The sequence below is a fragment of the Lagopus leucura genome, unplaced genomic scaffold, assembly GCF_019238085.1.
Source record: "Lagopus leucura isolate 7727_CA_CO unplaced genomic scaffold, USGS_WTPT01 Super-Scaffold_100043, whole genome shotgun sequence".
NCBI lineage: Eukaryota > Metazoa > Chordata > Aves > Galliformes > Phasianidae > Lagopus > Lagopus leucura.
In genome coordinates, this window is record NW_024962290.1 from 2,880,753 (window position 1) to 2,907,632 (window position 26,880).

The window sequence follows — 26,880 nt, forward strand, 5'->3', positions numbered from 1 at the left end:
AGCTCCCTTTCGCAAGGCTCCCCTCTGCCTCCCAAAAATAGAGGCCAACAGCTGGCCTTCCAGTGCCTCCATCTATCAAAGATGAAGGAAGCAGACAGGCAGAGCTGGAGCAGCAACACAAACTGACCATGTCACCCATATGCGGCTGAAACTCAAACTTCATGGGCGGACAGAAGACGTTGTTGTACATCTCCATCAGGCGCTGCTTATCACTGTTGGCATCCAGGTTCTCAACAGCATTTTCAATGGCATCCAGACCCTCGTGCTTGGACTGCTCCAGGTTTAGCTCAGCAGACAAGAATGTCCTGAGAGCTCTGTTGAGGCTAGCATGGTATCCCAGGTCACAGCACTGCTGGAAAAACACACAATTCCATAAGTGAATAAGTGAAGACAATCTGAAACTGAAGTTAAAACGTGTTTGAGGCCGTAAGTCATAGAAGCAGCTGACAAACTGTGGTTATTTTATCATCTTCTGAGGACCAGAGCTGTCTCCCAGCCCATGGATCACACAGGCATCCTGACTCGAGGTCTGGAATTGTCTCTACACCGACCTCTGAGCCCACAATCCCATGGAAATTTCTATTCTGTGTTATAGTTTTGCTCCAAGACAAGCACATCTTAAAGGATTTTAACGTTAGGAGAGTTCTCATGGAGCACCAGAGACCCCATTTTATTCTGCTTAGAAAAGGAGCACCCTGGAAGTGGTGCATCCCAAGGTACAGCAGTGTCTTTTCTTCCAATTCTAACTCTCCTTCCAGGCCCACTGAGAGCACTCCAAAGCCCTTCAGTAAATTTATTCTCAGCAAAAGGAAAACAACGCACTGAAATACTACAGGGGAAAAAAAAAAAACACAAAAAAACAGCAAAGCACAGGATTTGCATCATCTGCAAGGATCAATCTGCATCTAAATTATTCCACCCAGGATACAGAAAACCGCTCAACTCGGTGTACTTCAGGGAGCAAGAACACAACCTGTACAATCACAGGCAGAAAGAAGAGAGCCATGCAAAAGCCAGCAGTGGCTGGCAGGGCTGACTTCATTGCTGGGGTGAAACAAGAGCAAAAATGCTCAAGCAGAGAGTGGTCACGGTCAAGAATTTCCTGGCTACTGCTGACATGAGGATGATGTCACTGGAAGACAATCGAGCAGCTTCATCTCCACCACGACTGCACAGCCAAGTATTCATGTATTGTGAGGGAGAAAGGAGCTTTTCATGAAAAAGCCCAGACTTTTGAGGCATCTAATAAAGTGAGTGAGAAAGGAGTTCCACCTTCTTGGAATTGCAAGCAAGATTACGCATGCTAGGAGAATATCCAGAAAGAAAGAAAGAAAGAAAGAGACCATCTGCTTGATTGCTGTGCTGCCCCGTAAGCAAAATTCAGATGAAATCTCCTCAGCCATCATTTGGGGCTCATCACTGTCATTGTGCATGAATGTGGAGAAAAAAAAGAGAGAAAAAAAGGAGAAAAAGAGGAAAAAAAGGAAGGGGTGGAGGGAGAGAGAAGGGAGCCACTGACTGGGGGCCCATTCCCTGCTTTTTCTGATTTGCCACCAGCAGTGCCAGGCTCCTGTGCCAACCAGCTGCAGCAGCCACAGGGCCTTGCAAAAAGAGCAGCGCTCGCAGTGAGACTGGAGGCAGATAATTAAAGGACACTGCACTCCATCAGAAACAACAGCAAACAGCCCTAAAAGATGTTTGAATGAGAATTTGCACGTGTTGGGGATAAGCAGCCGTTCGAAAGCCCCTTTTTTTTTTTGGCACACAGGCGATTCTGCCATTCCTGCAGCAGATCAGAGAGCCAACCCACGAGAAGCCAAGATGCAGCCACATAACAACGGGCTCAGAGCACACAGGAGCAGCCCGTCCTTCCTACAAGCAGAGCAGAGCTGCTCAGAGGAACCACCGGGACTGCAAAGTCAAATGAGAGTCAATATTTCACGGCCCACCTCACAGAGCAGAGCCACATTAAGATGCCAAAGGGTTTTAGCTTTATTTTATTGAAGCTTGTGACAGGGAACGTTTTTCAGCCCACTCCCTTGCTCTGCTGTTTCTCAAAGTCCAGCACACCCTGTTTATGAACCTATCTGCCTTGCCATCCCTCTGCTGGGTTACATAAATGTTTGATGGAATCGCTCTCCGAGGAAATCAATTTTTTATAAGAATTTAATGATAACTCATTCACATTCACTTCCCAACATGACAGCTGATTAACCCTTCTCCAGTCAGAGGCCTTCAAAAACCTCAAAGCAGAAGAGTCGAGGAGAGAGTTAAGAGCCCTCTGTCTTAAAGCACCATCTCCATTTGGAAGGGGGAAAAAGGAATTCAGTGAGCAAACAGCATAAAATCAGCTTCAGGACTCATATATCCCATGCATGTTCTGTCCCAGTGACCCCTCCAGAAACAGGAGATATCTGTTAACATCTCTTCCCCATTACTGCAATGTTTCATTAGCATCAAAGAAGTGCCTCCGTCCCCAAAGTCGGGAGATTCAGAGCTCTGCCAGCTTATTGCTTTTAACTCACACTGAAGAAGCAAAGTGCTGTTATCCTTCTGTGAACACAGGTTTGTGCTGTGCAAACACGACGAGCTTGAAGCCATTTGGCTTAACAGAATCTATTTGTAACTTTGAAGATTGCTTTTCTATTATACTTGAAGCTGCGGTATCAAACGATTAGATCAAGGACAAGAATTAAGAGCTGACTTTAAAAAAAAAAAACCACCATATTTTTATTTCAGTCAGATGCTTCTGATAAACATCACTGGCTCTCGTTGTCAATTTTCGGCCCTTCAGATCAAAGCATTAATAAATCCATATTCACTGTGTCTTAGCAGTGAGACACCTGGGAGCACAGGAGATGCAATTCAGTTACATTCCACATCTTCCCCTGCCTTCTGTAAACACAGCAGATAACACTTTTCTTTTAAAGATTTCAGAGCTTATGATGCTCTGTTAAGAGGGGGGGGGGTTAGAAGGGACACAGAACTGCTCTTGGCCACAACAGCTGCTGTCGAGGAGCAGTGGCAGATCAGTGCACTGCAGTGTGGGTTCTGGTCCTGCACCACTGCCTGCAATGCCACAGGGATGGCTGAGAGCACCCAGCAAAAGGAGCACTGCCTTCAAAGCTGGGTAACCCATATCTGCCAACAGACTACTTCAAATCTCAGGTCTGGGTTAAAATTTGTCTGGGGTTTATGAAATCCAAACCAATTCCTTCCTATGCGATCCATGAAAACACATCAAGCGCAGGCTGATAGCAGGCAACACATCTGCAATACCTGGGGGAGGATTTAAAGAGAAGATTTCCAAAACAAACATTACAAAACATGATATTTTGAAATAACAGTGTTTCTCAAAGCTACTGACACAGGCAGGCCTGTCCTCCAATGGAGGGATTAAAAAATAATAATCTAAATAGCTAGTAAGTGCACCTTGTGTGATTTTACAGTCAGCTGAATTGGTGTATGATACACAGCGTTGGGTGCTGTGCAGCTGGCTGATTAACAGCATCCAGTGACCTTCACTGCCTGCCACAAGACATTTCTGCCAGTTATCCACCCACCCACAAAGAAACTTCCCTCTACAACAGTGTTCTGAACAGGGACTGCAGTGGGCTGAGCCTGGTGGACAGAGGAAGACCCAGCAGAAGTCCCAGACCCAGACATGGCACAGTCAGTGCATTTGGGACTCCAGCTGTGCACGCTGAAGCGGAACAGTTGTGTGTTTGTAAGAAATGCTGGGATTCCTAACAGGCTTTCAAGGGTTTTCAAAGAGCAGAGATTTATTTTCTTGCTGTGCATCTTACCAAGAGCAGAACTAAGGCCCATGGAATGCTGAGGGCTTTCACTTGGCTCCAGAGCAAAGTCTGGGGGCAGCTGGGGAACGAGTTCCTTTCACACCATCCAGAACTGCTCTGACAGTGCTCTGCAGTCCCACAGACAGGAGGAACACATCAGGCTCCTGGTGGATGAGGGTATCAGAGAATGGAAGCTCTGCATGGCACAGACATCCCTCTCTGCCAGACCCGCTACCCAACGCAGTCGTTTGAAATGGATGGAATTTTTCAGACACAAGTTCAAATCACTTTTAGGAAATGCTCCTGCCCTCGATTTCCTTCACAATCAGCTGCCATACTGATTTTTATAGTTAAAGATCTCCTTTTTTTAAAAACACACTTCTGAGCTGAGGGTTTGCTTAAAATAACAAACCAATGTCACACCGAAACCGCTTCATTTTAACTAAGCAACTTTTTCTTCTACGCATCTCAATGCCAGGTATATTGTGCAAGCTTCTATGTGTGTAACAGACTGATTAAAACACCTAAGAAAAGCTCACTTAACAGATTAATGACTGGTTACCGTGGCTGTTACTGCCATCACTCCACAGCTGCAGGGATGTTGCCAGCTGTGTACATACAGCATTGAAGGAGGAGAGACACACATGAGGGTTAATGGCAATGATATTCACCATAAGCACCCGAGCAGCAGCACTTACATCAATGAGATCAGACAGGTCATGAATGTAATACTTGAAGACAGATGCATTCGTTGCTTCCAGAGCCAGCAGATATTCATTTCTTGCCTTAATAGCCTTCAGCCTATTTTCTGTGTACTTTGCTTGGCGCTGGAAGAGAAACCAACAACAGAGCGCGTTCTAAAAAGAGGCACAGCAGCAACAGGAGCATTCTTAGTAACACCAACCAGAGCGAGGATACCGAGCAGATCTCACCCTGCTCACACATTGTTGTTCACTTGGGCTGCACCCAAATCAATCCCAAAATAACACTGCACCTTCTGCTGCCTCGGATCTCCGTGCTGAGCTGCCCACCTGCCTGGCTGACTGCAAAGCACCTGCTCTGCATGCAAGTCACCTTGGGAGCACGTGCCTCCCTGTACACAGGTCAAGCATTAAGCTGGCATGAACATTAAACAAAAGGGACAGCCCCAAATCTTGCACACAACACGTTCAACGTGGCTTCCAAGCAAGCAGCTGTTGCTTTCATACTCTGAGCCTGTTTTAACGTTTGGGATGTGCCTGCAGAACCTGGGATAATGCAGATGGGCATTCAGTTATCCTAAGACAAACGCGATGCCAGCTTTCACCTTTCCTCAATCTCAATGTTGAGAATTTGTGGAGAAATTTGCATTTTCACACCACCCCCCTGTGCTGAGCTGCTACAAAGGCCTCCTCCTCACGCACAACACAAGCAATGCAGTGGAAGTACCTTCTCCTTCATTTTCTCTATTTTCTTGACAGAGCTCCGTCGGACGTGTTTCTCTTCAAATTTGACATTGGAAGTCGAGTCGGGGGAGCGCGGCGTCTGCTTTTCCTCTTGTTTCACTGACTTCCCAATCTGTTTTTCTTCCTGCTTCTCTGCCTCTTTCAGTTTGCTCTGAGCGCTGATGCTGTCAGCGTTGTACATGTGGTAGGTTTTCATAACCTGCAAAGGATGATACACAGGAGTTGCAGTGCATCACATTGGATTTGCTCAGGAAGAAGCAAGCTTACCTAACCAGCACAAGTAACCAGGCACAAAAGCATCCTGCCTTCCACTGATCTGCACGGCCAAACCTCAGGGCAGAATGGTTTCCATCCAACTGGAAAGCATCACAAGCAAGGAAGGAGGAAGAAATCCTCAGAAAGAAGCTATATGCCTCAACGTGAGAATGTTTGTTGAATTTTGTGGTCAAAATGGCAGCTTTCTTCAACATAACTACATTATGATAGCTGCCCATCGTGTTTGATTAATGGCCAAGCATCACACTTGGCCAGCAACCAGCAGGTCAGATCCGGCTGCTGACTGGAGTTGGAAGTATGTAAACTGGCAGAATAATGGGGGAAATTTTGCATCTCAACAAAGCACAACAAAGACATGGAAGTGTGGCTCTCAGCACAAATCCAAAATCAAAGTGGATTATTCTGCAGCTGCTTCTTTGTTTAATTTTGGCATGCGCCTTCTTGTACAATCCAATACCCCCCCCCCCAAAAAAGGCTAAATTCAGCCTCCTTACTATTCAAAGAGAATTACATGCCAAGGCTCACAAGTGATGGCTTTTCATCACCAGGTAGGGGCTCCAAAGGGATGTTATCAGTCATTCCTCGGGGTGAATCAGTCGTTTAAACATCACAAGTCTCAAGGAGCTGTATGCAAATCTATAGTCTGAACATAACTGCTGCAAAAGCAACTCAAGGTTCAACTTGTTTAAATCTGATTTGATATGAAAAAGCACTTCCAGCCTTATCTAATGACAATATTAATAAAAGAGTGCAGCTCTTTTGCTCAAGGAGACCTGGAGCTCCCACTGCACAGACAACTTCTATCACAGCTCTTTTATTTATGTATTAAATGAACAGGTCTAAGATAAAAGGCTCCCCAAAACAAAACATCCTTGTTTCAAAGGACATTCACATCCAATTTTGCATTAAGAAAACAGAACTAAACCAAAGGGCACAACGTACAGACTGGCAGTTTTACCCATCATTACAAAGCCCTTCATCTCACATACGGACACCAAAATGAGCAGCTCTAATTTTGATTGCGTGCCCCAAACTGCACAGTTGCATAAATACACCCCCAAATCCCAGCTCTGATAAGTACCCACGTGCAAACAGTTTTAGAGGAAAACCTATTTATAACTATTCCACCTCAGCCTGAACTGTGGCACAGCTCCCCATAAGTAGGATGCACGCTCCATCTCCGCGCAGCAATCAGCAAAGGTTCTCACATACAAAGAGACATTGTATTTAAACATGAAAGAAGACTGTGAACGCAGCCAGTATTAAAGAGAGACTTTCTGAATAATTTACACACACACTTTCAGCTACTGCATACGCTCGGACTATAAAGCAGGCATTTATCATAACAGATGCAAAGCACTTTCTTTTCCTCTGTCACTACAAGTGGAGCTGGCAGAAAGCAAGGGAAGCAGAGACATGCAGTCCAGTTTTACTGCTTCCATCTTGCTGATGGGGCCACAATGGCAGCCCCAGGCCTGGCAGGGGGTCTTAGCAACTCCCCCCTGTCACCACAGTCAGCAGCATGAGACAGCTGAGAGAGACAACTCACAGGTAGCAGCACTCTGTATTTTATGTGTGTTTGTATTGTTATGGACATCCATTCTGCTGCTGGTCCTTCAGATACCCAGCAGAACAAGAGATGAGTTTGTGGGAGTGTTCCTGGCAGCACCACTAAGAGCAGCCCCAGAAGCCAGCAGGTACTGAGTCCAGCAGGAAATCTTCCAATGCAATCAACCTCAGTGGCAAACGTGGCACACAGAGGTGATCTTTTCCTACTTCTTAATGCCTTTTTCCCCCCTCTAAGGCAATATTTGGTTTTGATACTGGAACGAAACAATTCTCTTCTATTTGTTTTGTTGATATGGGCAATTCCAAGAACGCTCCCCATCATGTTCCAGCTTTGATATTAATACAGAATTTCATCACAAGGTGATATGAGCTGACCCGAGAAATATCCCTGGGTCTTCTTTTGAAAGAATGAGGAAAAGAACACAGATCTCAGCACAATGACCCAACGTGTCATTAAGGAGGCATCTGAGCAATAAACCCACGAGTAGGTTCTGCTTTTACAACAACTTGCTTGGTAACAGCTACCAAAAGGAGCAAATTTAATCAAACAACAGACACTTCCATTCATCTGTGTGAGAGGAGCAGTCCCCAAGCAGTGCACAAACTTTCATATACACATCCCCCTCTGCTTCCCAAGGCAATGCTTTTCTTGGTGTCTCCAGTGGATATACTGAGAAGCAAAACACACAGATGGAGACTATAACTGTAAAGGGAGCTGTGCTGCTGAAAGAGCTGAGGAACAAACCAACACAGCAGGCTCCTCGCTGCTGAACTGTGCTGTCCTTTGTGTGCTCATTTCCAGATGCAGACTGCTCAAAACTGCTGTGCTGACCCAATTCAGCAACCTGACCTGAACAAAGATTTCCGTGCATTTGAAAATAACTCTAAATCACTCTTTATAAAAGCAGCACTGCGGCCAAAGGTGGCTGTGTGTGAAGGTGGGATCTTTGGGAAGCAAAGCCAACACTGACAGAGCCGAAGCAATATGAAGACAGACTGAACACTGAGATTGATGGCACTGCATTCACTGGTGTACATTGCTGTCTCCAATCACAGGGACTGCAGGAACTTATCAGCACTGGTGCTCAGGCTGTGCTCTAACAGCAAACTGGGAAAAGGCCAACGCTTCTTCCTTTGGTCTGAAAAGATGCCAAGAAGTCAATTGGATTTACCGTGTAGAGTTCATTCAGGACTTTTATCAAGTCTTCCTGGAGCTGCAATCCCACTTCCTTACTCTGCAACGAGAACAGAGAAATGAAAGTTAATTGGAGAAGATGGCAGAAAGGCAGAGGAAGCGAGCACACTCTACATTCACAGACAATCGAGGCTCAATTAAGTGCTATACTTATATTAGCAAATCCAGCAGCTGCTCAGCCCAGAGCCACTTATTTGGTCAAACTGCACAAACAATAAACTGAAACATTGCACAGGGCTGGCCAGAAGAGCCTTACAGCACAGAGGCAGGGAGATGTTTTGATAACATGACATTGTCATCATCACAGGCCAGGAAATACCTAGATTTTCTCATCTTTGCAGGATGGAATAAGATAACACAGGACAGCTCTGTATGCACTGGAATATAGAAGCTCAGGAAACTAAAGCATCCAAATTTAGAGATGTATCCAGGAGGAAAACCTTACTGCAGTTTCTGCCAGCTCCTGCTTGATGTAAGATGCATGCACAGCTAGAAAAACTAACAGACCTATTCCCCTGATTTAAGAGGGCAGCAGACAATCTTTGAGATACTGAGATGGAAGCAGCAAATCTGTCACAGGAACGGAGACAGAGGTGCACAGCAGTGCCGTGCGATGCTCCGATCCAACTGGAGCTTGTTCTGACTCTATTTGAAGCCTATACGAGCCCTCAATCTATTTCTGAGCACAGCATCAATGTCAAATACATCTATTTTTTAAACTACAGTGAGTACATTACCATTTAGCCACAGCAATATAACTCACTCTGTCCCAGAGGCACTTGCATTAGTGAGCTGTGCAGGACGGCCTTAGGTTTAACAGCTCCAACCTGTTCCCTTTGCTGCAACAATAGAAAAAACTGCAGGTGGACACGAGGGGCTGTCAAAACCAGCTGCCATCCAAACCACCCTGCAGCCATGCCTCAGATTTTAAGTATGTATTTGCTTATTTAACTTCCCTGCAAGGCAACAAGCAGCCAATGCTTCTGCGTCGCAGTTGGAGGCAACTGCTGCACAAAGGGCAAACGTTCAGCTCCAGTTAAATACAAGAGGAACAGATTTCTGGTTTTCTAGTACAGGTTAGTGAAACGCCCCAAGACTCACCCTTGTGATTACCAGAGGATGGCACCTCTGTATGCAAAGCCCTCTTTGAAGAGGCACTCCTGCACACAGCACAGCCTGCATGCAAAGAAGGGCGAAGCTGCTTCCCTAGTGACTTCAATGGTATTAAGCTTTCTTCATTAGAGATGGGATTTCATGCTAAAATCTCTGCCATTTGCATTCTGCAGAAGGAAGGTGATGCACAGAGAAAGGCAAAGCCCACCTGTAAGGCCCTGTGATGCCTGCCACGAGGAACAGACCACTCAGGGCACACAGACACACCTTTATGCATTACCTTGTTGGAAGCAAACCAACCCAACCACTGAGGTTCACAGCCATCCCAGCGCTCAGGCTGCACTGCCCCAACCAGGAGCAGCCCCAGCAAGGATCAGCCATGAAACAGCCCTAGACATGCAGCCCCAGCTGTGCCACCTTTCACATTCTAAAATCTGCCTGCAATTTAACAGCTCTCATCATTCCGAGGTGCAGGAAGGACAAAAGCACACTGAATTCCACTTCCTTGGAGGTTTTATTAATGAAAGACATCCGGAGCAGCTACTGGAAGAAGTAGGGACAGAGCAGATGTCTCTTCACGCCAGCAGGACTATTCAGAAGATAAACAGATAGGTTCAAACAATCTAATAGCTACATTTTACCCATGCTTTCCCACTAATCAGAAAGCACAACTGCATCTACTGCCAGTTACTAAAACAGCAATTTTCACGTTATTACCACTGCCCACTAAGGGGGTATTTGCCTGAATGCACCTCCGTGCTCCACAGGTTTTAGGCATGCAATATTTGCTGGGTTAAGCAAATTTGATAGGTTCAAGATGATTTATGCCTCCTGACTGAGGGAAAGATTAAGAGATGTAATGCAAACAGACAAACCCACACTTAACCCGTACTTCTGGCTATGATATCAAGACGGCATTAAAGCACATGAAAAAATACTGATGGATTAAAAAGCAAAAAGATATGATGTAAAACAACCCATCTTTGCACAAGCAGCAGCACAGGTGGGAGCCTGAATGCTTGGTGCTCTCCTGTGTTCCAGCCTCACACACTGAGACCTGCTGCAGGTGACCTGATGTCCTGCTGGGAAGACGAGCACCCTCCTTTTCCTGAGTCTTTAATTTAAGGGTTTAATTTAAGGAGAAACAGATGATTCCCAACATTGCTGTAACCATTCCTGCATTCCTTCCATCACTGACTGCAGACAGAAGCTGAAGCTGCTGCTCACTGCTCTGCCTTTGTCTCAGCATTGGGTGATGGATGGAAGCGATGTTCTGGGCCTGCCCCGAGCTCAGTGCTCATCACACAGGGGGGAGCTTTTCAGCAGCATGCTCCATTCACTGCACTGCCTGAGCTGCCTTGGCCGGACCCACTGCCCTCCTCTCACCTGCTCTTCTCAGCCCATTTGCTCCTTTCTCACATAAAACTGCTCATTCATTCCACAAACTGCTGAAGCATCAATTATGTGAGGTGGAATAAAGTGAATATTTTAATGCACACTCGGGTTGGAGACGAAAGGAAGAAGCGTAGGAGCCAAACTGTCAAAACACAAAACTCTCTGCGTTTCCAAATGAGCTCTCAAGAAAGAAACTGCTGCACTTCCAGACTGCAAAAAGCCTTTCATTGAGCTGAAGGTAAGAGATTACAGGTGGCACATAAACGAGAGCTAAGCCATGAGCACTTAATGTTCCTCAACACAGATTCCAGCTGCTGAGGCAGCAAGGCTGAAGGTTAGCAGCAGCACAGCCGAGTTGCTAAGCAAGGTGATGGAGCAGCCCAAGAGCATCAGCCTCCACCAGTGGGGTGCTGCTTGCAAGCTGCCTTTCTCAAGCTGCTTTTGCAGCCCCAAAGCTGCCCCAAGTGTGCACACACACACACCCTTGCACATACATCCATGCACACACACTCCTTTGTGTGCTGGGGCCGGGATTTCCAGCACACCATGCCAGCTCCTGAAGGCCTCTTTGTCCATCCCTCCTCCCCTCTAATTTAAGCAAGATGTTTTTGGAATTGACTGCAGCACAGCCTGGCTGTTCCGCATTCCACCCAACATTAACAACTTCAGCTCCCAAGCATTTCATGGGGGGGATGATAAACAGGATTGCTGTCAGTATTTCATGCCCTGCATCTCAGCAGCCCCAGATCAGAGAGGAGATGGGAGGGCTGCAGAAGCAGCACGCTGTGAAGCTCATGGATGCTTTCTGAACACGCTCAGCAGCGCTGAGCAAGCACACCAAGAGCTGTGCTAACACTTATCTCATGCCTTGCACTGGGTGCTGTTGTTGGCCCAGCAGCACTGCAGCCAAACCCATGTGTGCCCACAGAGCCGCCTTCTCACACTGCTTCTCACATCCCTCAGAGCAGAGAAAAGCAGCATGCATTGGTAGGGCAGTAACATTAAGAGCTCCAATGTTTTTTAAATTAGCAGTAGGAGCAGGGAGGAAAGCCTCACTGAGAGCCGTGATGAGATCTGCAGGGTATAGACAGGAACAAAAGGAATCCTATGCTGACATTACAGTCAGGGCATTTATACTCCAGTTCACATCTACTCACAAAGATTGTTAACAAGCAGGAATGCCAGGTAGGATTTTCCAAGATCATACACACAGCACTTGCTAACAGAAGCTTAGAACCCTAATTAGAATCCCAATAATGTGCTTTTCCCCTTCTTCAACAGGCCTTGAACTCATTTGCACGCAGCAGTAAATATCATTTACCATCTTCATGTTCCCCCCTAAATGGAAGACCAACAGCATGGTATAAGAGCATCCCACAGCCAGCAGCAGCCCAGTCCATCCCTTATCAGCATCACACTCAGCTCACAGGGTTGCACGCTCAGCATTGCTCACAGCCAACCCAAAACCATGCAAGTCCAATGCAGTTTCTTGCACAACTTTTATGGACACAGCGCTCAGCTGTGACCCCAGCAAAGGGGAATTCCACAAAGATTTCTTCTTTTCCAGCATCGAACACTCAGGAATTTTGAAAAGCTTAGAAAATGAGATCTGTGCAATACAACGCACGCACATATTTGGAGCAACAGATCATCAGCTGCTCCTTTAATGATCCATTATGCCCTGGTCAGTCTCGTTTAAAATACAGCCGTATTATCGAGTTCTCTCCACCATTTCACCACTGATTTGTTTCACCACTATGTCAGTAATGAGGAATTTCTCCCACACAGTGCACAACACTGCACTTGGAAAAAGCTATTCTGACATCAAACCCCATCGCACTGCTGACTGCTGCCTCCCACCACACTCTGGGTTGAAGGAATCACTTCCCAAACACCCCCACCACCCCTTTTTCTCCTTTTTATCTTTTCCTGCAGCATTTGGTGCTGATGCTTCAGGCACTCTGTTCCAACAAACCAAACTGTTCTCTGGCTGAGAGCACTCATTCTTGCTACGAAGCCAGCAGCACTCTCAGTCAAGGGAGCTGCATGAGAAACAGGCTGCAGAAGGTGAGCAGAGCCACCTGCAAGGAGGGAAATCCTGTGAAATACTGCATGCAATCTTCTGTCATTCTGCTCAGTTGTAATGCTCCTCACAACAGCTCTGTGCTGCCTGCATGCCCTGAATCCTCTTCTCAAGTGCTGCTATGCATCCCTAGGAAAAACCTGCAGGGATCAGTCAGGGGAATGACCAAGAGCAAGGGCTGCTACCTCTGGCCTGGCTGAGCCGCATGCAAAACGCAGGCAGGCTGTCACAACACATAGGAGATGAGGAACAAAACACAATAATGGACAATTTCAAGCAGTGCAAGGGGCCAAACCAAGCACACTGCTCATCCATTCCGGATGCAGAAGTGATGCTTTCAACTGCAGCACGTCCATCCCACCGTGCAACAACTTCTGCTCCTTCCAGACACCCACAGGCAGCTCCACATGGAGCGGTCGCTCCTCAGCTCCAAAGCAGACACACTGCTGCACACAGCACAGGTACCAGCACACACATGGCTGCACTCTTCCTCTCCTCCCTGCTGTAGAAGCATGCAGGTAGGAAGGCAGAGAGGAGAGAAATCAGAGCACATCGCTTTGCACCAGGCCTCTGCACCCTGAGCTGTTGGGAGAACAGCAGGAGCTCCATGCTATCTCCTCGGCAAGATCCACGCACCACTCTACCTGACACCAGCAAGGATCTGCACTGTAACATTTCCCCCTTCCGCCCTTCCCTTGGCACAAAACCCAATCCTCCTCACCACCAGCAGATGCACCCATAGCTGCATGCAGTTACACACGCTTTCCTCAGAGCACTTCCAAACTCTGCCCTCAGTGACAGCTTTATTCACAGCATTAGCGATGTACCTTTTCACACTGGTCGAGAAGATGGGTGTACCTAAAAGTATTCAACTCCAACCAGCGCCTTTTTCCATAGGCTTCATTTTTTCCACATGCAATGCATTTATAAATGCTTCATATTCCAGTACCAGTGCAGCAAACGAGGCGCAGTGCAGCTGAAAGTAGGTCAGCCGAAGCAAGGACCCCTTTGGAGAATTAATAATTCCTCTTCCTGATTACTGCGAGGCTTTCCTCCGACTCACTGTGGGTTTTTCATTTCAGATCAAACGCTGTGCAGGGCGCTGGAGATAAACTGATTTTTTCCACAATTAAAGGTATTAATCGGGAAGCAAATTTCAAAGAGTCGCTTCGCTTTCTTCTTGTCGGGCTTTCTCCCCCTAAATATCCTTAAGGAACAGCAGCAGACAGGAATGCTACGCTGCCATTGCACATCCATAGGGGCAGCAGCCCTCAGGGAGCACAGCAGGGTTGTTTTTGGGTGGGTAAGCTGAAAAAGATCCATTCAGCAGATACTGAAAGCGAGTGAGACTTCCAGAGCCCTCATTTTAAGGATAGGGTTTTGTTAAATTGGAACGAAAGCTTTCAGTTTGCTGCTTGGGAAACCTCAAAGCAACAACAGAGAGAGGGATTGGAGGTAACAGACAGAGGGGACTGCCTCTCAAAGGGCACAGCATACACAGCATCACAGGATGACACTGAAGGATCCATCTGTAGGACAAACTGACAGCCATGGCACGACCTGAAGGGCTGCTCCATGCAGAGGGATTGAGGGCTGAGCTCAGGGGCAGCGAAAAGGCAGAAATGGGAATCAGCTCAAAGGGAAGAACACTTGGAACAGGTAATTAAGGTGGGTAAGCAGGAAGGAATCAAAGCAGTGCTCCCTACAAAAGCTGAGCAGAATCAGAAGTGGGCACAGCAACGGGGCCAACCTCAGAGCACTGCCAGCTCCCGGGATGGGGAAAAGTAATGGGATGGCAGCACTGGGCAGCACCCTGCCTTAAAATCCCACTGCCTTCCCACACGTGCAGCAGTTTGCTCTTAGGGCACTTCCACCAGCTGCTCCTGGTTTTATTTGTACACAAGCATGGTTATTTATTTCACCTTTTCTCCTTGGTCAGCAGCACAGACTGCACCAAGCTGCGCCCAACCAGCAGCCCAGCACTGGAACACGAAAGCATTTCCTCACTAAAACACCAACACAACACACACAAAGGAGCACAGCGTTACAAGAAGCCCTGATGTTTTGGCTCCAGTGCAATGCAAACCCTACTTGCTGCTTCCCCACACCTCCACTGCCTGCCAGGAGCCATTCCCTCCCAGCACAGCCCTTATCACACCCAGCCAGGCCCCTGCAGCCTCAGGGCTGTGTTACAGCTGCACTTACATCCCATAAAAGCTCACTGCTTCTGACAGCACAGCAATGCTCAGGAGCTCAGCAACAAAAGGATCTCAAAGGCATCCCTCTCAACCAACGCATCCCTCCGTGCTCACCTGCTTTATCCTAGCTTGATATCAAGTGCCGAGCCTAAAAAGCCTTCAATTATAAAGAAGATCTCATACCTCAGCATTTTATTGCAAGCACTCTCAGCAAACCAAGATCCCAATACCACTATCTCCTCTGCAGTTCATAGCACTTACAACCCAGACTGCAAACAGATCCTAAACGTCATTTACTGCTGCTCCTGCAAGCAGCCTGACACACAAATCCTCTTATAAAATTATTTTCCAAACAGATGTAACAAACCCTTCACTCCAGACTTCCAGATGCCAGGAGTCACATCACAGCGCTTCCAGACACAGCCAGGCAATGGCTCATACCGGGTCATGAAAACAAGATTTGTGTGAAGTTTGCTACCCAAAATAACATCTGCAGGTTTACTATTAGTGTGACATAACACAGCAGCATTACCAACAACAACAAGGACCTCTCCGCAGCAACATCAGGAAAGCCCAGCTTACCCTGCAGACAAGCACTGCTGGAGAGAGCTGAGGACACAGGGCTGGCTGCACAGGCTGCAATTTGATGGGGAGCTCCTAGCTTGCTTTGCACAGCTTCACAGGAAGGTCTGCAGCACTGCACAGAGCTGTTCTTCCTCACTGTTGGCCCCTGGAAGCAATGAAATTGCTTCTGATAAATTCTTGGTGATACCAGGCCAAGCGTTGCTAGGAGTATCAGTAATGATATATAAGAAAAAGTTAACTCACTTAACTGGCAATAGACTCTCTGGCTACAGAACACTCCTTGCCTGGAAGCAGCCTTCATCCAGGAGATGCTCTCCTTTTGGAGGTCAGCCCTTAAATGAGCCCAGGGAGGTGGGACCCAGGGTCCATCCCTTCCAGCCACATGGGAAGCACAGGTGAATTGCTTGCACCTGTGCCTCCTGGGCCAGCCAGCCTTCAGCAGGTGCTCAGTCATCAGTTCAGGCTGTGAGGTAGCAGTTCTCTTACACCTGTGCAGCTTCTGTACAAATTAAATGCTTCAAGGCTGTTATAAGCTGCTCCATTCCCTGAGCTGCTGCATCCTGCACTGATCTCTTCTCCCTGCACAAACGGTCTCAGGGTTGAGAAAGGATGGGAGATGCTAAGGGGACGGGGAGGAAAATGTTTTGAGATGCTCTCATCAACACAATTCTAACTTCCATTCAGGCCAGCCTGGTTTCCATCCTCCTTCCTAACCATAACAGCCCAAAACACGTACCAAATTTCTCTATTTATCAGCTGCTGTCTTATCCCACTGCACGACTGCAGGCAAGAAAGGATGCATTTTTTGGTTTTTAACCACCCAGCACAGGTGGAAGAGCAATGCAATACTGCACTGGCCTGCAGCCAGACAAGGAGCTGGAATTCAGCCACAAGTGCCCTTTGTTTGCAGAGCTTCCGCTCCGTCTGCAAGAAAGAAACCAAAGTGTTGGTGGTGGCTGTTGATTGTTTTTTCCCCCCCCTCTATTACAGTCCTGCTCAAACCAAAACAAGACAAGGTAAGGCTCTGCTCACGCAGGGGCTGAAAGTTAAGCTGCAAGCTTCCAGCCAGACTGCAGTGGTGTCCATTTCCATGCATGTCCTTACGAGGCCCTTTCTGAGCCACCTTGCTCAAGCACAGCCCCCACTGAAATTCAGAGCAGAGATTACTTATCCTTTGGAAGGATTAGTGGAATAGAAGAGTGGCTGCCATTCAGTAATCCCATGTAAGTATCTAATCAACCATAATGTAATTACCAGAAAGTTTTAGAAGGTCAAAAAGGCCTCAGTGTGACGTTGCTTGAAAAACCCTACTTGGAGGATGTTTAGAAAAAAAATTCTAAGAAAAACAGAATGCAACACTTCAATATGTAATCTGTTGTAATCACAGCCTTCTGCTAGCCATTAAAACCATTAAAACCCTCAAGAACATGCACAGCAATGACAACGAAGGCAGGAATTCTCCTTAGCACTGCTACAGCAGAAATAACTCACCCAGAGCACAGTGCATTGCAGAGGTGGGCAGTGGGGGGAGAGAAATTGCTCTCAAAGTTCAAACTGCAATGCTTTCAATGTGTCAACCAACAGATGGTACAACCATTGACAAATCTCTACGCAGCCCATGCATAACTATTTAATAGAGTTTCAAAGCCTTCATATCACATTTCTCCAACAGGAAGAACAGATTCTTCATAGAAGAATACACCCACACCGTCCCATCTTCCTGCTCCAGGTGGAACTCAAGGGGAGAGAAAGGGGAAAATGCCAACCAAAGGGACCTCCGTTACATTTTCCCCTTTTCTGGAGGAGGACAATACATCCTTGTGTTACTTTGAATGGTTGGAGTTCTCCCTAATTTTACTTTCGACTTTCTACTCCGCATTGGATACCAATTTATCTTTGGAGGATTGTATTGGATAATTTCAGAGGAAAAAGAATCATTTTGGAACAGCTGATCTTGATGCTTTTTTCATTTTCCTTAAATAAAAAGGTGGAAACTTGGAATGTTTATTTTTATTTAAAGGAAGCTTCGAAGCACACACCAAACTGCAAGCAGGCTGAGAGGAAAAACTCAGCCCACATTCACTCAAACCTCAATCCTGAAATTCTAGGACAAGAAAACAATTCATCAGTGATAAGTCAAATGCAGTTATCCCCCAAACCAGGCGTTAGGTACAAAGAACAACAACGAGATGGGTCAGAACATCTCCCATTTTGCATTTTGGAACAGCAACAACAAAGACATGCAGCACTCAGTTACCTTCTTGAACAGGCGCCCAGAATCTTCGCTGACCTGGACGAAGCGAGGGATGATGTTGTTGAGATAGATGTCACTTAGGGTGGTGTGATCCCTGCTCTCCCGCTTCACTTGGTTTAAGAGGAGGTTCCAGCAATTGACTGGTGAGAGCACGTTCTGATCTTTCCTATAAAGGATGCAAAATAGAAACAAGAATTGGATGGGACTTCACCTGAAGGAGACAAAACGGTTGTTAATGATGTTCTGTATCTAAACACGCCAGAAACGTGGCTGCAGTGTGTAGATTTGATGAGGGAGATGGGAGCAAAGAAAATGGCTCTGGCACACACACAGAACGAGCCCTGCATCACACACGGCTTGGCTTTTCCCCCCAACAAGCTGCTTGGGCAAGTGCAAGCTACAGGATGCCAAATGCACGCTCTGATTTGTCCTTTTGAATCCAAGAACTTGAGCACAAATTGCAGGGCCCGAGGCACAGTGATGGCTATGGAGCCTGACAGTGGGGTCTGCAATGCTGCCAGATCCTCTGTGCCTCACCACAAGCAAAAGGCTTCAAGCACACAGTTAGCTAAATAGCATCTGCATAGGAAACAAAATGTTATGTCTTGTATAAAAGCAGCTCTGTGCAAGAATCTGCATCTGTCCTGAATGAAAGAGAAAGCAGCGCTCATCCCACAAGCTGCACATTCCCATCTCTGAACTTTTTCAACCTTATGGCTGATTCCCTGCACATCCTGAAAACACACAACACAAAGGACCAGGGAGAAGCAGGAGAATCAGCAACGTGGATCAAGCCAACAAACACTTGGACACCTTTGCCCTGGTGGCCAAGAAGGCCAATGGATGCAATGGCTTGGACCAGGAACGCTGTGCTGAGCAGGGAAGTCATCCTGCCCTGTACTCAGCACTGGTGAAGCCTCACCTCAAGTGCTGCGTTCAGTTTTGGGCACCTCAGTACAGAAAGGACATGGAGGTGCTGCAGCAGGGCCAAAGAAGGGCAGCAAGGCTGGGGAAGGGCTTGTAGGATACAGCCTGTGAGGAGAGACTGAAGGAGCTGGGGCTGTTTGGTCTGGGGAAGAGGAGGCTGAGGGGAGACATTACTGCTCTCTTCCAAAATCTGAAAGCTGACTGCAATGAGAGCAGGAGCCACAGCAGCCCTTCGTAGCCCTTCTCATGACATCAGTGTTTGGAGCTGTAGTGCAGTATGGACAATTTTAGAGAGAAAAAGCACAATTTCCAAACAGCTGATTTTGATGCTTGGTTTCTTTCCTCTAAAAAATGAAAAGCTCGGGAAACAACTGCAGCTCATCATCTGCGCTGTTTCAGGGCTTGGCACGTGTGACTTTGTGTGTATATAAAGGATTCTGGGCTTTCGGTTCTGGTGTTTTGAATAAAAACATAGAAAATAAAATGTGAGAAGGCAGAGATTTCATTTAGACAATATTTGCCTTTGTACTCCAGTGTCGCATATTGCAGATACTGCTGACACGGGCAAAACCAGATGGAACGATCAAAATGCAGAACTGTACAAGGTTGAAACTGCCAGATGTTAAGCTCTATAAATCAAGTACTTGCCCTCAGATCTCCTGCAATCAGTGTCTGCAGCATACTGTTTGTTTTGTTAATATGCCAAGGAGCTAATTAGCAATTGCAAGACCAGGCCACTCGCAGTGTGAATGCAGGCAGGCTGCAGCCAGCCCTAGAAGGGCACAGAGGGGCTGAATCCATCCGAAATGCAGGCTGAGAGCTTCCACCACGACAGGAGCTGTGCACGTTCCATTTAGGCAGAGGGTTTTGTTTGGTTTTTTCCATTTTTGATTTTCAATTTTAGGTGAGACAAGAAACAACACCTGACTTTCTTCCAATACAAATAGGGCTGAAGGAGGTCCTCAGCAGGATGAGGTCCCCAATGGAGCAGCGCTGGAGTGAGGTGCATGTGCCAACACAGAGCCACTGCCTCTGCAGCAGTGGTGATGGCAGAAGACAGGAGGCAAGCTGAAGAGGAGAGGATTGCAGAGGATTGTCAAGAGGAGCACACAGGGAACAGATGTAGCAGTTGGGTTGGCAGCAGCAGTGCTGCAGATATACTCTGCACACTGATTTAGTATCTGCCTTCAAAGCTGGAAGAGCTACATAAAACATCCATGACTCAAAAGTCAAAAGAAGGGATGGGAATGAAGCACAGGAACAGCAAGAAAGGACTCCTCACAGCTGGTCCTGCTGCAGCCATTCCAAATCCCACCTCAAAGCCCCAAGCAGCCCGCTGCTGCTTCACCAGCTCCTAGGAGTGAAGCAGCCCAAAGCTCATCCACGCAGCCTCTGCAGCACTGTACCAGATGTCAGCCCACAAACACTCAGCTCTTTTCAGCCCCAATGACCCCCGTGGCATTTTCCCCTCCTCTCTCTGAGTTTTCACAGCCCGCTCAGCAAACTTTGGCAGCCTCACCATGCACTTTGGAGGATCCCAGCTACAACCACAGCCAGGAAAGCCTACAGGGCAACAGCCTGCTCACAGCACCCAAAGCAAACCAAAGCACAAACTGAGAAGCAGGAGAGATGCAATAGTTAAGCAGCCAATTCCCAACCGCCCAAGCTGCTGCACCGCAACTCCTGAAGCCATCCGAATGCAGCGCATAGCACGAATACCACCAGCCCATGAAAAGTATGGTGAGCAAAACTGCTGGTGTCTCCTGGCGCCGCTTAGGTTGTTGACACACTGCATGTGGTTCAATAGGAAAGGCAGTCCTGCAGGAAGGAGCAGTCACAAACCCCACATGATTCTCATTTGCAAATGGCATCGTCACCTCCAGGTCTGCGCTGGAAGGGATGCGCCCCGACCCTGCATAACCATCACTCTGTGCTCCCTGAGGTTTTCCCTTTCCAGTTCCTTTCATTTCCTGGTGCCTGTTGGTTTCATTAACCCCTGCTGAATGAGAACAGCTCCCTTCTGTTAAGCTTTTAGAGGAAGCGAGAACCAACTTCCCCCCGATGACGGGGCAGCACAACGCTGTCACCCTGGCAAAAGGGAGCCAAAGGAAGGCCAGAAGACAAGCTGCACAGGAACAGAACAGAAAAGGAAAGTTACTTGTTTCAGCTGTTATGGTTACTTGTTTCAGGGCTTCTAAATAGCCCTTAGGACTACACGCACTTTAACTTCTAAACCACCCCTAAAACACAGCGTTTTCTGGGGAGGAACATGGCAACAGTTTTCACAACACAGAGCAGAAGTTATACAACTGTTTACAACAGGCCCTTTTCTATCATAACCACAAGCAGATGGCAGAGAAGCAATTTGTGATTTCCATTAACCATTTCAATTCTCAAAGGAGCTGGCAGAGAGATTCTGCTCCCAGCTCCAGGGCACTGCAGGAGGGGCGAGGAAGGAAACAGAGCAGCAGTGATGGCTGGGTATAGCCAGCAGTGATGGCCTGGAGCTGCTAAGCAGTAAAAACCAAACCTCAGGAGCTGGATACCAACTTTTCAAAGTGATTTTGCACTCACTCGACTCCAGGTTCCCCTGCAACAGCAGGAAGATGCCAGCATCCAGGTTCAACCTCAAGCACTGTTTATACAGCTTAAAGATCGTGTGATGATAACGAATCCAGGGTTTATTTAGGTTAGCCTAAATTGCAGCAGATCACAGCGATTGGGGGTGTTTGGGAACAGGAAGAGGAAGTTGTGCACAGATTTTTAAGGAACCACAAAGTATGAAGCCCTGTGGTTTTCCAGCATTATCTTGATCGAGTCCTGTGCAACTTCCACTTCAAAGGCTTCGGTCGGTCTCGAAAGATCAGAAGGGAAGATTGAGTCCAAGTATCTGAACGTTCTTAATTAAATTACTGATTCATACGAGGAACTCACAGACAATCAGAGATTTATCTGCTCTAAGGCAGTGACATTGGCTCAGCACTGCATGGTAGGCCCATTCAGGGTAGGAGCAGAAAAAACATCTTAATGAGCAGTTCCTCCCATCCCAAAAAGAAGAAAGCCCACCCACAACCCGGCAATGGGAATACCACGTATCCACGTGGAGCACGGGAAGGAGGATGAGTCAGAGGCAAATGAACTTATTACAAACAGAGAAAGAAATGCTGAAATTCACATCACCCTGCCGCATCAGCGGTGTCAGACTGCGGGTTTGGGGGCAAATCCCCTGGCAATGCTGGGTGCCAGCAATGAACAAAGAGCAGCACTGAGGCTGTCACAGCCAGACGAAGGACCACGAGTCACCCTGCAGAGCAGAAGACACTGGGAAGCTGTCTGAACGCGTGACATTGCCATTGGAGCAACAGTGACAAGTGCCTCTCAATAGCAGCAAAATGATTTCAAGCACAAAGAAAGAAAGCTGCTGGCACCTGGGTGCCAATACAACCCTCTGCCCCAGGGTGAAAGACTCAGAATAAGTGCTCCAGGCTCATCCCATCAAAAGGAATCCCGGGTCAAAACAGCATATAGCATATTTATCTAGTACAGCAATACTGTAGGAGCCCACCCAACGCAAGTGCTTTTGCTGATACCTCCCTCACCACCTGCATCATCTCTGCTTTAAAGAAACCACTGCACTCTCCAGAAAAGCAAAGTTCTCTGCAAAGTGCTGACACACATGAACTCTTCATTTCCCCTTCAAGTCTTCCTGACACTGCTCAGCATTAGCTGCAAATTTGGAGCATTTCAGGCACACGCTGCTCCCTGCCCCTCACTTCCAAAAGATTCCAGTTATGAACATCTGTTGTTTACAAGTGCTAAGCCTGAAGGTTGCCAGACTTATTCTGCATCTTCGACTTCAAGGCAAAGGCTGCCAGAAAGCCATCTGAATCACGCTGGGATATCCTGGACATTCTGCTCTCCAGCTGACAATTGATTGCTACTTGGTATCCTGCTTGCAAGGACAGCCCTGATTTAAAACATGGCCTTAAAATAGCACTGCCTTTTTTTTTGTCTGTGTGGTTTTTTTTTCCCCTTTAAATTTTTCCCTCAAAAAGGACTCACTGAAGATCTGCTGTGCTTTTCACGTTAACTGGTATTCCAAAAGGCAAAGGTCTGTAGGACAGAGCCAGGCAATGGAAGCATCAGGGTCTCAGTGCAGGGCAGCCACGTCCGTGCCACCAGAAGGGACCCCAGGAGCTCCCATGAACAGCCACATACTGGGCTGCTGGTTCAACAGACATTTAAGGAGCGATGACTTCCAACTTCAGAGCAACAAGCTCCTTTAACAGTAGGAGTTGGAAGAATTGGGCTGGAAAATGCATTTCCTCCCCCTGACAGCTCACGTGGGGATATTTTCCAAGGGGCAGCGAAGAAGCATTACCAAGTAGATCTGGTTTGTCCTCTTGAGCAGCCTGTCCTAATTGGAAAACCAGTTTTCAAGAGGACCAGGCAAGGCAAGCTCTCACAGCCACAGCAGAGAAGATAAAAGCAACTAAAACCTGGGATGTATCCAACTGCCATCAACTCAGATGTCACCTTGGCTGAATCAATCTGTTCCCCCTCTCCAGAGCTACAAAATGAGAAAAACAGACACCTACCTCTGCAAATCCCTTTAAGATGCTCCCGTGAAACCAGCCTGAATCTGCACAACATGCAGCACCCCTTAAGCCCATCACAGCCCATACCCAGCTTGTGCTTCTGAGACCCAGCACCCAGATTCCAAAGCCCACCTGGAAAACACAGCCATGTGCTGTGGCACAGCTACAAAGCACACAACCCACACCGTGCAGTTACTACAAGCTGCACCTCACCACGCTCTCCTTGAAGGGTGTTTGCACCACATACTTGGTAGAGGATGCCACAGAGCCCAGTTCTGAGGGTAAGGCTGAAGCTTCCTGCCCTTGACAGCTCTCCCTGAAATTAACCCCTTTGGAGCAGCTCAGCAATTACATGATAGCTCTCAAGTATGAAAGCACATGCAAATTACAGGGTTCCTGCCTGACAAGTTTCCTCCTTGACAATGTTATGAGATCTAAAATCTGCAAGTGACATGGTAAGCAGTCCCTGAATGATATGGTACCTTCCAATGTAATTGTCACGTAATAGAAGGAACATGCTATTATGGGATATTTATAGGGTCACAGCCACGCAATTACAGAGGAGCCAGCAGCCCATGCACATCTCAAAGTCATATAATCCCAGGCTCCGTAGGTGGAGAGATGTGATGGTTGGCTTTGATCAAAATGCCTTTTAGGGGGTTCCAGATTAGATTACAGCTTCAGCATCTACTGAAAAGATGATCAGCCAAGTCACTCCTCGCTGCTCAAATAGAGCAGTGCTTGGGATGGGCAGTTACAACTGGAATCGCTTCCTTACTGATCCCTGGGGTATCTGGATGTATTTCTGAATGCTGATGCCAGCAGAAAGCAGTGACCAAACAAGCAACAGCAAGAGCTCAGCAGGACTCACTGCAGCGACCAACGCTGTCTGCAGCTGATCAGCCTTATGACAACGGGTTTTTATAAAGATGGGATTTTCCCCTCATCCCAGCTCCTACCCATATGAGCATATTGGTCACTTGGGACTCAGCCTTGCGGGGCAAGACGTTCCCAAAGCAAAATGCTCTCCTGCTAGGAGCCATCTGCTGCTCATGTAAGCAAAAGGAGCAGAGTGAGCCACGTCAGCCCCGTGCACAGCAACGTGAGCGCAGTGCTCAGAGCACTGGGTGCTGCCCTGGACACGACAGAACAGCACAGATAAGTAGTTCAGCAATTCAGGTGAAAGCTTTATGTGCTGATAAATTCACCTGTCCAATTCAGGCCACACCATAGTTGAGGGATTTGAGGACAAACAGCTCTAAGGGTGAGCGAGGAAACTGAAATAGGAAGAAATGGAAAATAAAAATCTGCATTTCTGATGGGATGTTTCATAAATGAAATCAAAACCAAAAAGCTAGTGGGTTGGACACGTATGCTTTAGACAATTGCTTTCTACAGATACGCAGAATGACTGTCCTCCATTTCTCAAATGGCTGCACTTCAGAGTCATGCTCTCCAGGCAATGTAGCACAATGTCCATCCTAACTAAGAACTAAACAAATGACAGAGCTGTGCAGAAAATAAACTAAAGCTGCACAGAACTGAAGCTGAAATGGTGCCTCCTGAGTGGTTTTTTTTTGCAAGAAGGGCCATAGTTGGAAGGGAAAGCTGATCTCCCCAACCCCCCAACACAGCAACAACAACAACACAGATGAGGGCCCAGCCCAGCAGTGCCAGAAGTCGGGGTGGAGGCAGCGCAGGATGCTGCCAGGAGACAGAATGGAGCTCAGTGACTCATGGCCAGGGCTGCTCGGTCACACTCCGTGCCACGGAACCACATCCGCCACTTATTGCTCATCCAACCCAAGGAGCTGAGTGGGAACAGCCAGAGCAGGATGGCCAGACCTACCTGCAAACAGCACTTCAAGCTCTTTGAAGGCTTGAAGGCAAGGTAACTGCTGTCACTAAGACTGAAGGAAATTCCAGTTCTCTGCACCAAACGTGGCGCAGAACCTTTTCACCTTTCCAAGAAAATGCCTCCTTTATAGACTGTGCCAATTCTTCCACCATTCCATTCCTTGTGGACAACATATGACTTTAGAACGAGATGCTGAAATGAACCAGGCAAGCAGGCTATGCAGAAATGTGAAATGGGTTCTGTGTTTCATCATGAAGTTGGGAAACATTGCCATTCACAGCCATGCTGACACTGACATTCGCTGCACCAGCTCACTTCTTGCATTCCTACACTTGCAACCACATTCAGAAGAGAGGAAAAAAAAAGGACAAAAATAAAAATAAAAAGGCAAATACTCTACTTGAATTGCTGGTCTTTGGTGCTCCTAGTTTTAGCCAGGAATCTCTCAGCCAACTTCTCCAAATTCCTCGAGTAATCCATCTCAATCTCTGCCTTCTTGCGGAAGAAATCCTGCAAGTCCTGCAGTAACTGGACCCGGAGCTCACACTGCTGGTCAAGGCATTTCAGCTGCTCTACCAACTGGGCACGGATCTCTGTAACAAACAAAAGCACTCAAGATTAAACAAAATCCCATTAAAAACCAACAAAACTCTCTAGTAAAATCTAGTCAAAACACACTCCCTCATTAACAATATGTCAGTAAAGCTCCATTATGATTAATTCTATGCACAGGCAGGAGATGACTGCATTGCCCCCCAAGGGTGCAGCAGGAGCAGGGCAGGTTGCAATGCACAAACCCATGGGCAGAGCTGCACTGCTGGCAGCACAGAGGCTGCAAAGCTCCAAGTGCACTTCTGGCATTCACTGCCTAAAAACGCACCGTGACTACAGGACCATAAAGAAGTAACACAGACAAGTGTTAATATGATCATTATATGTAATTATTCCCAAAGACAGCTTTTGTATTTACACTGTATTTTAGCCACTGCTTGCAGAATGTGTCACAAACATGGCAGCTTCCCACCAGGACATTATGGAGACTCAGGGACTTGCGTGAGACCATTCCCCCACAGTCCAACAGAACATGGAAATGCATCAGCCCAAAAACGTGGAAACATTCAGCGCTGCAGCTGAGACAGCTTACTTTCAGAAGGCAATAAACTCAGCATGCAAATAACAAAATAGGTACTTTGAGCACTCAAACATCAGAGCTGCCCACTGCAGCCGGACAGTTGCTGTGCTCTGCCCAAAGTTCAGAGATATGCTGTTCCAGCCTGAACTCAATAAGCAATAAAATTGGGAAGTGGAGCCCTCAGGTCCTCCTACAACACACAGCCCTGCATCTGTCCACACATCACAGCTGCAGCACAATTCTGTCACCACAACCAAAGATGGGGAAGTATCATTTTCCAAACTCAACTTTTTAATCAACATCTTTGTCACTGATCAACATCTTTATCACCAGGCCCTGCAGGGGAGTCCCATCCCATGAGCACTCCTCTCTCTGCCATGCTTATCTGCTGCCTTCAGCTGCGCTCACATCTGCAGGAACAGTTTTGGAGGATTGGGGATTGCAAGCAAAGAAAG

The 26,880-nt window shown here is 47.2% G+C and overlaps 1 protein-coding gene across 7 annotated transcripts in view; it reads right to left on the reverse strand.

Moving 5' to 3' along the window:
* The window catches only part of SRGAP2 (SLIT-ROBO Rho GTPase activating protein 2), an 84,439-nt gene that overhangs the window by 34,722 nt on the left and 22,837 nt on the right, over positions 1-26,880 (reverse strand). For 4 of the 7 annotated variants that reach the window (XM_042884051.1, XM_042884050.1, XM_042884054.1 and 1 more), the window contains 6 exons: positions 25,694-25,886; positions 17,914-18,076; positions 8,260-8,322; positions 5,226-5,441; positions 4,496-4,624; positions 128-352 (listed from right to left, as the gene is read on the reverse strand). In XM_042884051.1, the coding sequence (XP_042739985.1) occupies positions 128-352; positions 4,496-4,624; positions 5,226-5,441; positions 8,260-8,322; positions 17,914-18,076; positions 25,694-25,886 (989 nt within the window). Of the gene's footprint in view, positions 1-127; positions 353-4,495; positions 4,625-5,225; positions 5,442-8,259; positions 8,323-15,653; positions 15,802-15,899; positions 15,954-17,913; positions 18,077-25,693; positions 25,887-26,880 lie in introns of those variants that run through there. The other 3 variants (XM_042884052.1, XM_042884055.1, XM_042884056.1) reach the window with 3 other exon arrangements.